Source organism: Fringilla coelebs, assembly GCF_963513975.1.
Source record: "Fringilla coelebs genome assembly, chromosome: 7".
NCBI lineage: Eukaryota > Metazoa > Chordata > Aves > Passeriformes > Fringillidae > Fringilla > Fringilla coelebs.
In genome coordinates this window covers 33,132,428-33,145,650 of record NC_140035.1, presented here as the reverse complement: position 1 = coordinate 33,145,650, position 13,223 = coordinate 33,132,428, and the positions used below count along the sequence as shown (strand labels likewise).

The window sequence follows — 13,223 nt, the reverse complement described above, 5'->3', positions numbered from 1 at the left end:
ATAACCCAAAAAGAGATGGGTGAATTAAAACAACCTTTAGGGTACCTTTGTATGAGCAGACTTTCTGTATCCAGGAAAGTGGATTAACCTTCATTAATGCATAGGGAATACTGATGACATGCATCCTGTTCATAACACTCTACAAGAAAGAGATTAAAAAATAAACTTCCAAGTGGCTTAAAAAATATAGAACATGTAACAATACTTAAACAAACCCCCCTATCATCACAGCTACAGCATAACTTTTACAGTTAACTGGCAGTGAAAACTATGTGTATACACTGAAAAAATACACTACATAAGTTACTAAAAAAGCAACAGTTTCTGAAAAATATAAATATTGAAACAAAAACCATTTGAGAGAAAAGACTAATTTATAGCCTCATTCTGATACCAGTACACTACCAATGAAGGAAGCAAAGTGTTGCAGTTTTTTGCCCTTCTTGCCATACTCACCGTTAACACTCCATGCCAAAGGCCAGCCTCTCTTTTGAAATCCAAGACATTTGTTAGTGTTTCAGCTGAAAGCAAAGGAAAAAAATATCAGATTTTAAAATAGCATATTTATAAAAATACTTAAGAACTACAAATATTTGTTCAAGCAACTCTGAAACTTCCATGACTGCTAAGAAACCAAGGCTCTGTTGCCCATAACAAACAGGCCGCTTAAGGTCCAAGTGGATTGTTTTACTTGTTGCAATCATCTTTGAATTATGATTACTAGACTAGAATATTACAAGGTATTTAACATCTTGAGTCATTACAATACCCTTTCCATCTGCCAATGAACTATGCAGACTGAAAATTTAGTCTTGAAGCAAACTTCTTCAGCTGAACTGAAAAAGTTAATCTGTATTTGAAAGAATTAGAGCCAGTAAGAAATATCACCATGGCTCTATTAAATTTTCTTGAATATTTTTCTCTGAGGAATTTGAGTATCTTATGTGATTCAAAAAACCAAATAACAATCAAAGATTTTAAGTCAAGGATTCAACCTGATTTTTGAGGGATATCTTGCACTGAAGTAGGACGGATGGATGCAGGAAAATACTGGTTAAATGGTAGCACAGATTAAGTCTATACAGATGGTCAAAATCAAGTGCAGTTCTTGGCTGTTCATTGGAAGAACAGCTGCAAACAAGCAGATCTCTCACTGTATTCACATCCTTGGGGAGATGTTCTTTTGTGGGACATGATTAGGTAAGAGGAAGATCCCCTCCTTGATTACATTTTCACAGGTGGCTTAATGCTATTTCACACATCACACCCTTTATGAATGAGGAAGTTTGTCTTTCCCTTTGCAGTTGAAGTGACTATTCTTGTATCTAAAGTTCTCTGGAGACAGCAGACATGATTATGCAACATGAATTGTCTGAAGATGCAAAGCTGTCAGCATCATTTTGAAGTTACACCTATCTAACTTACCTTCTGAATAACCACATGCCTGAGTCAGTGCATGACAGTGTGCCAGCATGGAGGCATGAGATACAGTAATGCCCACTGTGCTGCCTTCTTTACTTGTTTTGTACTGAGAAGAGAAAGCGTATGCAAGCATTAGATTAACAGCAAAACCAAGAAAATTTAAAGTAGTGAATTGAAAACATATTACAAAAACAAACCCAGCTTTTTAAATTCAAAAAGCTAGCATAAAAATATATTTACGTCCACAGAAAACATTAATATGGCACAAAATCTGTTTCTCTAGTCCAATTAAACTGTCCTGGGGATCCCAAAATGCTGATTATCCCCAGTCTTCAACCTGACTCCACACAGTCACTCAACTGAGAGTCTGCCTGGGAGCCTGATGGAAACATTTCCTGTTTCACAGTTTAAAATATTATAGGTGTCTCTTTTATTGTACCCAGAGTTTAGAGGAAGAAGAGATCACATAAACTAGGACAGAGTAACCACAGAAGTTAGCACATGACACTGCATCACCTCGATATAAGCAATCTCGGCGCTGGCATCCCGGACCTGGGGATGCCAGTCCTTGGCTGGTTTTGCCAGATGCTTCCCATCAATCACAAACCAAATGAGACGGGGCCAGCCTTCAAAGAAAAATAAAATATACTGTCAGCACAGTTCCAAACATCAGAGTTTTTTCCCCAGTATTCAGGGATAATGATATGAGGCAAGCAAAAGCAAAATCCCCCGCTGGAGAGGAAGAAACAGCACAAAGCACTGCCATGACAATCAAGGCAGCTCTTTATGTCTAAGAACCATGCAAGCAACCCAAAACCTGAAGTTTGACAGCAACAATGAATATATCTGCTTTTTATCCATCCCATAAAAAATAAAGCCACACCTTTGAACGTCACCACCTCGCCAGTCTGAGCTTTTGGGAGGCCTTTCTGACAGGCATCAGTGGTTAAAGCTAACGTGACTCCACAGCTGCCCAAAAGAAACCCAATCTGCTGACTGCCAGCATCCTGTAGAGAAACAAAGAAATACCAAAATTACAAATAACAAAGCTCTTGGACAGTTTGCTGTAATTTCTTCATGTTTAGAAAACATTAAGTCAATTTATATCTCAGGAAAAAACAAAAGCCAATCCTATAAGACCTTTAAATGACAGAGAAAATTAAGTTTTGCTTAGTACCAGCTAAGATTTGCAGCAGATCTAGTAAGAAAAGCAGGCTGTACATCCCTCCACAACCCAATAGGATGTTTATAAATTCTGCTAAAACAGAAATCTGGTTTGATGCTGCTTCTGAATCCTGAGACCCTGAGGAGCAGAGCCTATAGCTTTTTAGCTCTTTCCTAGCAATCTCCAGGTGTGAAGGATTATACCTGTATTTCAGTAATTATGGTGTCTCTGCCTGCCTCATTACTCAGCATCAGAGCTGAAAAAACAAGCTTTCTCTGATATACTCAGTGAAATACTTCCGCACATATTTTTGAAAATACCGAATTAAAATAATTTCTACAATTACATACCCTAAAATAATTAAATTACTTAATATTTAGTAATTAAGCTTAATATTACTTCCCCCTTTCCTTAACTGAATATTGAATATAATTCCAAGCACAGAATGCACACTGAGCAGTCCACCTGATGCTTTCTAAAGAGCAGGCTCTGAAGGACCCCATGTAAGGACTGCAGGATTTAGACATACACACACACAGACATACACTTTGTTTATCAAACCATAAAAATGTTGCATGTATCTGCCTACCTTTCTTGTCAGTGGAACTTCTATTGGGACAGGAATAAGTTCTGCCAGGAGACATCCATAAAATGCCACCATAAACATAACCGGATCACTATTAGGAAATACGAGAGCTACCTACAAAAATACGGTAAAACAAGAAAATTTTTTTTGTCATTTGGCAGAGAGGGTGGGCTGCTTTTTAATTTGTGGAACAAAATTTTCACAACAATGTCCAGGTTCATAGATAACCAGGCAGAGAAATACTAAATATTGAGACAGTGTATTATTACAAGCCACAGTAATGATTATTTCACAATATATTATTACAATATTTTATTACAAGGCTTTCTTCAGCTAAAGCTGTTCCTCACTATTTCATCCATAGGGACCACTTCCAACAGCAGCCTACCCGGTCTCCAGGCTTCAGCAGGGGCTCATTCTTAGTGGTTAGCTTGTTTAGCAGGGTATAGGCTAACTTCAAGCTTCGACTCCACAGCTTGCCTAAAGAATAAAAGAAGAAATTAAGAAGCAGAAACTAAAATTTTAACACTTAATTGGCAGATCTCAGTCCCTCACACATGCAGTAAGCATGATGGTATCAGAACAGTTGGCTGAGTCCAAGTACAATTTAGAACTTGGCTTCTTTTTTGGTTTACCTCCTTTTTTAAATTTTATTTTTAAATGTAAAACTAAACATACTATTCTAAACAACACACAAAGCTCCACTGCAGAGTAATTAAATTACTGCAGCTGCTCAGCTATATTTCCTGCATGCTTCAACTCTGAGACTGCAAACAATAAAGTTCAACATTCTAATATATTATACAAGGAAATGCTGCAGTGAGCTATCCTGAAGGACAGAGTTATTTTCCCCAAAAACACAATTTACTATAATACTTCTAGGTCATTAATACAGGCAAGTTTCACTTCCCACCATTAACATCCTGATTATGCTCCTGAGGTATGAGTCTTCTCTATAAGGCTGTGCAAGAGGATGTTAAAATGGAATGCCTCCTCTGGGAAACTGAAGAGTGCATTATTAGTCATCTGTTTCTACCTCCCAGTTTATACTGGGCTATTTTTAGTGCTCTTTCATGAAAAAAAACCCCACACATTTCTAAGAGATTTACAAATAGCCACTAGGAAAGAACCGTTATCTTTTGCAATAAACATTTTCTCTTCCTTAACTTCTTTAAAAACGTTTTTCATACACAATGAATTTATAATTTACATTCCTAGGCAATCTCCAACCATGTGTTACAAGCACAGGCAGTCCCTCTGAAGCCAGGCAAGCTGCTGTTTCATGGTGAGCACCTAATTCCCCCTTGCAGCTGGCTCCAACACGTACCATAGGTCAGGGTATAAATGGCTTTCCCAGTGGTATCCAAGGCTGTCAGACAAGGGGCTTTGGACTGGGTGGTTCCCCAGCGCTGCAGGGCAGCCAGCAGTGAGGGGGGCCAATTGGTGACAACCCCCAGGGGTTCCCCTTTAAGTACATTCACTTGGTTTCCTTCAGGCTTTGGTTGATTTGGGTCAGGCTGTTGCACTAAAACCAGAGCACAGTAAAAGGGAAACGTCAATCAGTACAAAATGTGTAAGTTACATTTCACAGACTGTTCCATAACCCATTCACCTCTTCCTCACAGCAATCAATACTTCTCCTCTGCTTTATGGTGATGCTATGCTAATCATCTGTTGGCTTCCCAAAAACCAGTGGCCATCACTTCAGAGTTGTGAGTCCACATTATCGAAAAAACAGAATTTGAATCTCTAGCCCACTTCTACTTTGGAAAGCTGCTGTTTTCTGCTGCTTGTTCTCCACACATATTTCAATGAAAGCCTCTGCCAAGTCAAGAAGAGTTATCAAAGACAATGGCTTCAGTGACATCTGATCACTGATTTTTGCTGCACTAAATCCTCAACAGGTAATGAAAAATGACACTGTGCCTGGCTAACAATATATTTTTAAAGAAAGGACTTCTGTTAAAATCCTGCTCCAAGCTGCTCCAGAAAGTGAAATATTTTGATCTTAGTTAGCAAAGTCCAGGCTGAAGTTAGCAAATGCTCAGTGTAGACAAGCAGCAAAATTAATGGTTCCAAGTGATGCTTTCTACAAGTACACACACCTCAATGGAAATTCATCTGGAGAAACTTCACCAAAAGATCAGAATCACAAAAGCATTGTATCTTACAAGTATGAAACCAATAGTAGGGGAACTCTAGTGGCAGCTGCTCAGAAATGTCACACTGAGTAAGAAGGTTGAGTTTAAGATTATCTTCCACTTCTCATAACATAATTACCTTTCTTGCTCCACAGTACTAATTTTACCATGATTAGTTTTCTATTAAGAAGAGAAACCAACACTTGCTAAGTAAGTATCCTGTCATGAACCACTTACATAAGGAGTAAAAAATGTATCTGAAAGAAAATTAACCTTCAAGCAGTTCTTCAAAATCATCCACAAAAAACTCCTTCAGAGGTGGGCGCTTTGGTCTTTTCAAAGTATTTAGCAGCTGCTGGATTTTAGAGGACACTCTGCTGTTCACTGGGACACCTGCCAAATGAAAAAGATTTATTATTTATCATATATTAACCAAAATACACTAAAACACACAACTTTCAGGTGGAACAGTCATTCAGGATGAGTACCTTGTTTGGAAGAAAACAGCTTTAACTAGCAGAAGTTTCCACCATGGATTTATTTGCTTTCCAACAATGCTGTTACCCAGCTGACACAGACACCTACTCATGCTTTATTTTAGCTTTTCAAACCACTGACCCCTTCATGAGATTTCAACTGAAACATGAACAATGTCCTTTTCTCCAGGAATCTAGGTATTTACTAAACCTTAACATTAATTCCATTCTGAAAGCATCAGAATGCTCGGAAAAAATGGTGAATCTTACAATATTTTACAGGGCTTGTAAAAATAATCACAAAACAAAACATGTTAAATGCCGATTTTCATTTGTGTACGTTAAATTAAATGTAAATATATGTTTTCATATTCATCACAATTTAAAGCTCTGAGGCAATATAAAATTAAGATACATATGAAGATATATATACACAAGGGGACACAGATGGAAAGGTAGGAGGTCTATAATGCAATCACCATCTGCAGTTTCCAGAATGCTGCTGCTGTAGCCTCTGGGCACTCCTCGCACGGAGGCGACCTGCGGGCGCTCGTGGTGCAGGTATTCCACCAGGCCAGTGGTCACATCGGGGGGGGCAGAGTGGTTCTCTGCAGAAATGCAAGACAGATACAGCAGCTCATCAGGCACCTTAAGAATCAACATAATCAAAACTGCTTCTTACATGAGGGTATTTCACAAATCCTCACAGAGGCTGGAGAACCTCATTACAACCTGGAGGCACGAGCCTGCTTTTCTTCGAGCTGTGCCCCATTTCCTGGCTGTAGAGCAATGCTTAGGGAATATCACAGAATCACAGAGTGGCTCGGGTTGGAAGGAACCTCAAAGCCCATCTTGTCCCACCCCCTGCCATGGGACACCTTCCACTAGATCAGGTTGCTCCAAGCCCCATCCAAACTGGCTTGGAACACTTCCAGCGATGGGGCAGCCACAGCTTCTCTGGGAAACCTGTGCCAGCCAGGGCCTCAGCAGTCTCACAGGGAAGAATTTCTTCCTAATCTGAGTCTCTCTTCTTTTTTAATTTAAAACCACTCCCCCTCGTCCTATCACTAACTGCCCCGTAAGAAGTTGCTATCATCATTCCAAAAATGTAACTATGGTTATAGAATGGTTTTGAATGGAATGGTTTAGGAAATGGCAGTATTTTTGAGAAGCGTTTAAACAACAGACAACAAGAACAGGAAGACTGAAATATTCAGAATTCTGAGATGAGTAAAAATAGGAATGCAGCAGGGAAGAGTTGGAGAAAACACTGCTGCCCAGGGCTGAAGCTGCCAACAGCCCTTGGAGGACCTCAGCATGTCATAAATCCTGCCAGAAAAACTGCAGGCAGAGGGAGATCTGGGCAGTGCTGTGAAATAATATACATACATAATCCCCCACTATGAGGCACTGATCAGCCCCAAGATAGCAAGTGCTTCTTGCACTGCTCCCACATTTCCAGAGCTGATACACAAGCCACAAGTCCAGCTCTAAGTGGTTTTAGAGGGATCACCAAGAGAAAAATTTAAATCCATTCCCATCCTTTCCAATGGAACTCACTGCAATGCCAATGTTTGCATTGCAGAGACTGAATTCCTTTCATGTGGGTGAGGTACATGAAGGAGAAAGTGTTACTTCATCTGTCACAAAAATGCTCTGGATTCAGTAACCACAAAGATGACAACTGTGTAAAGCTGACCTGTATAACCACTGCACAGGACCCATAGAGAGCCCATGTATACACCTGCCTCATGTATATGCTCTCACTCTGTTCTACATATTTTTGAAGTTGCTTTTTGGCTGTTTTTTTCTTTTTCTCTTACATTTCCCAAAGTACCAAACCAGAGGCTTCCTGCAGCATACAACTTGGCCACAGGGACAAGTGTTCCCATTCCCACCTGACAAACCCTCCAGGGACTAGCAATGTCTCACTATGTATGGAGAAAGGATAGATTCAATTTTCAGGATTTATGCTCAGATAAAAACCACATTAGCTTAATTAATAATTTGAGCATTTTATTAATCAATGCCTGTGAGACCCCATGCTATTAGTTTGTATCATCCAGAAATACCATGGCACAGCAGGGTAAGAGAAGAGGTGAGGAGTTAAAAAAGAAAGTGTGAGCAGACTTGTGACTTCAGGAAGAAAGGTTAATTTGATTCAGACTGAAGGACCTTTCCATTAGTGAGAAGACAAAGATAAATGCAAGAGAGTAATGTCCAAAGGAAGAATAAATGGGATATGACAGAGAATTAAAAGCCATCATGATCTGTATTTCCAGCTGCTCTAAGAGCTAAGGTGGAAATACTCCACAGTTGATATAGTGACCTTGAAAAAAAAGGGATATTCCAACAGCCTTATTCATTAAAAAAAAATCATTACACGAAAGAAAAAAAAATCCCCCCTGCATGAAGGGTTGTCCTTGCTGCTATTAAATGAAAGGCAAACATCTTAAAATAATGCACATTTCTATTTGACTCCAGTAAATACTGCAACCTTGCACTTCCAACAGTGCAGTTTACTGCCTGGGAACTTAGTTTGAGCTCACCATTAAAAATGCAGCCTGGAGAAGATGAGCTGTAAGGGAACAAGCTGCTAAATTTAAATTCTCCAACATCTCAAAACTGTGAATAGCTATTCAGTACATAACCAAAACAGAATATTTCAGTAGGGCATGGCAATTAAGATATGTAAGATGCCTTTCAGATTGCTGATATCAGCACACTATCTGAAAAATAAATAAACTCATCTTCTATGCTCTAGGACAAATCAAAGCCCCTTTTAGAAAGTACACGAGTATTTATCAAGAGCCATAAAAGTTTGCAGTGTAAGAACTGAGTAAGTTTTCATATTCTTGTGAGCTAGGAAAATACATGCAGACAGGAAAAATGTCCCAACTGAACTGATATTGGCCATGCATAAATGTTACTAAGCTAGGAATGAAAACTGATAGAACATGCCAAGCATTGCAGAAATGAGGAAGACCATTCTTACATGAAAATGCTTTTTTTTTTTTTTTTGGTCAAAGGCACTGGAAATTTTATAAGTATTTTTAATAGATCAGCCCCTAAAGATCCCTGAGCTTCTTTCCTTCTAGATACTATAATTATTTCCCATTAATGAAATTTTAAACCTGCAGCTGCTTAAATGCTGGACTCTGAACTCTCTAGTAAGGCCTTGATTTTGCAAACAAGGTATTGATTTTGTATGTTGCTGATTAAACAGTCCTGATAGACAAGTCTATCTGACCTGGGGCATGAGACATAACAGAATGCTGTGCTACATTTTGGGTATCTTGTAAGTTTTTACAGCTATATTAAGAATTTCATCAATCCCAGTTAAGCTTAAAAGGTTAGCCATATTTGACTTTGTAACTTAAAGGAGTTAAACATAATTTCTATTAATCCATAATATGAAATCCAGAACGGCTCAAAGGGGAGTGGTGACACATTACCTCTTTCCTTCATCTACCAAGGACAAAAAAATTTGCAAATTTCTCATTATTAATAATCTTGGAAATGAGGATATGAAAAATTAGCTTTCTTTAAAGGTTTTGTACAAACAGAAAAAAATTTCCCTAATGATTAGTACCTCTGATTTTGTAACCTTCCCAAAGATTCTCTGTGTTTTTCTGTCTTTTGGGTGCTTACCAACTGAATCATATCTGAAATACACAATCTGACACTGTTTAGGGTAAATACATGCAGATTGGAAAGCATGCACCAAAACCAGGATTCCTTTGAAATTCTGCTTTGGAATCCAGTAAAACTGAACCTTATTTTCTTGGTAAAGCAAGCATTTTACCAAGAAGAATGCACGTTCAGATCTCATGAGCAACTGGCTTGGGTTAAATACATATACGTCATACCTACCTGGTCTGTGAATTGCACATTTTAAGGTATTCACAGGTATCTCCTGGTGAAGACCTTTGTGTTTAGCCCTGCTTTGGGATTTGTAATCTGATTTCATTCCAACCACACCGGCAGGTTTACTGACCTATCTGCGTGTGTGCCATGAGATCTGCAAGCACAGTGGCAGCAGTGGTGGCAGGAGCTGTATTGGAAGCAGCAGCAGGTTTCCCTCCAGGATGAGATGAGGTGGAGGATGCAGAGGATGAGGTGGAGGAGCCCTGAATGACCCGGTTAAGCCAGGGCTCTACGTTGGAATGGCTCTGGAACGGAGTGGAGCTGATCCGCCCTTGCCGCCGCAACGAGCCCTCATCTTCTGATGCTGACGATGTGTCTGTGGTCAAAATAATGATGAGAGGCCTGTAATGGGGGAATGGGAATGCCCCAGCAGCAGGAACACGGCGCTGGGCCGTATTCCGCGTGCTCCGCGCAGCTCTCTCGCGTGCGACACTGAGGGGCGCGTACCAAAGGAATGGGACAGTCACACACACAGATCCCTCTTGCTGCACTTTGCTGGGTTAAGGGAACAACTCCTACACATGAGGGCCAGAACACACTTGGAGCCAAGCTTTAGTTACCTCCAACATTTGGAATGACATCAGAGTTAAAGAAGGCTTCTACCTACAGCAGAAGATCAGTGAGCATCTCATCGTGTCCCTGTTCCACTGAAAAAATATTTCTGTTCTGAACAGGTAAATTTTATCTCATCACACCTGAAAAAAGTCCTTTTTTTTTGTTGTTGTTGTTTATTTCTTTTTAACTCCTTTTGAGGGGAAGGGAATTCTTCAATTTCCGATTGCTTTGAGAACTAATTTCTTAAAAAGCCATGGTGCTTTGAAGTTCAATGGAAGAGTTATTACAAAGCATGTATTTTAACCACATAAACTGATATGAAAGAGTAATTCACAGAAATGCTTAGTAAAGCATCTTTTCATTCTAGATGTATATTTGTTGTTGTTAGAAGTCTGACAAAGGGCTCCTAATTTAACTACTATCTAGTTACTTACAACTTTGCAGATGTTTCCCTTTGGAATCCTTCCTTATTTATTCTCCATCCAAGAAAAAAAAAAAAAGGTAATTCTGAATATCAAGAAAATATACCCCTTGTGATTTTGAGCGAAAATCAGGAAGTCTTATTACAGAAAAAATCTTGCCCTCATAAAGAAATTGCTGAATTTTAATGACTTGATCTGTTACATGCTTTATATAAGGTAGGGTGTCTGTTACGATAGTCTAAGAGTCCTGGACAAGGAAATCTGGGGTTGGTTACACCAGGAATTCTGCAACCTAAATTCTGGCTGTTTTCTTAATCCTCTGGACACATAATTGTTCATCTAGATAACAACTATTCAGCCAGATACAATTCCATACACATTTCTTGAAGCAACATAAAAAAAACCTACTCCTCATCTTGGGCAATGCATTTCAGTTACCAGCTTTTTAATTTTCTGATTTTCAAGGATATGTGCATTTCCAATAACTTCAGACTAATTTCTCTTAGGAGTCTAAAATAATAAAACCCAAAAAAACATTTCATAAGAATTCCATTATCTTGATGGCATTTTCAAAGTCAAAATTGCAGATATCTCATTATTTGACCTCCCTCATCAAACATGACAATTTTGAATGAAAATACCCAAACAATAGACAATAGATCTCTGAGAAGATTCAGCTGTGGTGCATCCCCATTCCTGGGTCCATGTGATAATTCCAGCCTGCTGCCACATTTGGAGTTTTTGGCAGCTGACTCCATTTGCTCCTGGAGAGAAGCCAAACCTGTCCCATATTGCTTTCAACCTTCCCTTTCTTTTAGGCAGAAAGCAAAAATAAATAATCCCAGGAATAAGGAACAAAATGGGATTATCAACAGCCAGGAATTTAAAAAAAAACCACCAAACCAAGCCACCAAGTCTGCCATTTCTAATCACTTCAGAAGAAGAAAGAGAACTACAGGACAAAGCAGGTTTCTCACAGAATACACACTCTGATAATATCACCTTACCCAGATTCAAGACAAATGAACTCTGTGTACAAAAACAGAGGATCCATGGTGAAAGCATTCTATTACCAAAACATAAATACACCATGAATTAGCAAGGTCACCCCAGCAGGAGCTCTGTGGCAGTGGCAGGGGTTAATCCATGGGTCCTGGTGTGTGGTGACAGAACGCTGACAGAATACTGTGTGCTTGGCTTCCAGCTCTTCCTGGCTGGGAGCTGACCCAAGACAGCCACAGAAACCACCCCTCTTTGAGCCAGATTTGCATGAAGGCTCAGCTCCAGTTCTGATCACAGGAAATTTGTGTGGGAAGGATCAGAGACTCAATAGGACAAAACCAGAAGTATGTTAAAATTGTTGGAAGGATAACTGATAAACGTGGTTCCTTTACTGCCAGCCAGGAGCTAGCTGGATTTCAATTTAACAGTGTGCTGAGAGCCATGGACTCAAAGAATGGTTGGAGTAGGAATATCCTGAGTTGGAAGGGACTCATGAGGAATACTGAGTCCAAGTCCAGGCCATGCACAGGAGCACCCCAACAATGACACCATGTGTCTAGGAGCGTTGTCCAAATTGTTCATGAACTCCAGCAGGCTTGTGGCCATGACCACCAGCTTTCAGCTCCTATTATTTGCAGTGCTACTGCACCCTGCTCAATCCCAGTGTGAGCACACTTGGCTTCTTTGCTGACCACCTGCACAGGCATGTTACAAGATGACACTCCAGCAGCACAAACACATAAAAAACATGCAGATCCCACGGCCTCATCTTGCTCTGTACACACATGTACAGCATGGAGTGCAGGCTCAGGGGCACAGCCAGGCACGTGTTCCATTTACACACCACCAGCCCTTCTGATCCTATATTCTGCTGTTTTCCCCACACTTGTTTCTCCCTAAGTCTGCCCCTTTGCCTGTCTGCACTTCCTCACCTGAACATCACATAACAAGACTCACACAGTTCTGAAATACTCTTGCCCTGCATCCCATACTGTGTCCCTCATCCCTTTGTGTGCTCCCCCAGTCCAGAAGGTGCTCTAGTGCTGACTGGTCTTGATGGGCTTCACACCTGGGCAGGAGGGCTGAGGCTCTCCAGGGACAGGCCTGGACAGGGTGACCCTTCTCAGAGTCCTGAGCTTGCCTTCCTGCCCGTTGCTGTTCCCAATGTCCCTCTGGGCTCTTGCAGATGGGGCTGGTGGCTCCTGGGACAGGGCATTATTTGGGCTGTCTCATCTGCCATGCCCCATGCTCCTCTGCAGGTGAGCAGGGCAGCTTTTATCACACAACCTAACATTCTCTCCATAGCATCTCAGACTCTTTTTAAGTTGCTCAGAAAAAAAAGATACTTTAATAAAAATACTTAGCATATCTTCTAGGCAAAAACATTAAGGGTCAAGAAAAACCATATGTAAGAACACAGAGGATTATTGTTTATTAACTAATTAAATAATTGGAGAACCCACAAAAATTATATACTAGCAAACTAAAGTGGAATTCTCTTTAAATGGGAAGAACAGAAAGAAGAAA

General features: G+C 40.1%; 1 protein-coding gene across 7 annotated transcripts in view; it reads right to left on the bottom strand.

Annotated features, from left to right (window-relative positions):
* DIP2A (disco interacting protein 2 homolog A) overlaps positions 1-13,223 on the bottom strand; it is a gene marked incomplete at its 3' end in the record, with an annotated part of 77,790 nt that overhangs the window by 25,540 nt on the left and 39,027 nt on the right. For 5 of the 7 annotated variants that reach the window (XM_084208929.1, XM_084208930.1, XM_084208931.1 and 2 more), the window contains exons 5-15: positions 9,788-10,033; positions 6,270-6,398; positions 5,588-5,707; positions 4,501-4,698; positions 3,562-3,653; positions 3,177-3,287; positions 2,306-2,429; positions 1,939-2,048; positions 1,426-1,528; positions 457-521; positions 46-139 (exon numbers count right to left, since the gene is read on the bottom strand). In XM_084208929.1, coding sequence (XP_084065055.1) covers positions 46-139; positions 457-521; positions 1,426-1,528; positions 1,939-2,048; positions 2,306-2,429; positions 3,177-3,287; positions 3,562-3,653; positions 4,501-4,698; positions 5,588-5,707; positions 6,270-6,398; positions 9,788-10,033 — 1,392 coding nt within the window. The remainder of the gene's footprint in view (positions 1-45; positions 140-456; positions 522-1,425; positions 1,529-1,938; positions 2,049-2,305; positions 2,430-3,176; positions 3,288-3,561; positions 3,654-4,500; positions 4,699-5,587; positions 5,708-6,269; positions 6,399-9,787; positions 10,034-13,223) is intronic. The other 2 variants (XM_084208932.1, XM_084208935.1) reach the window with 1 other exon arrangement.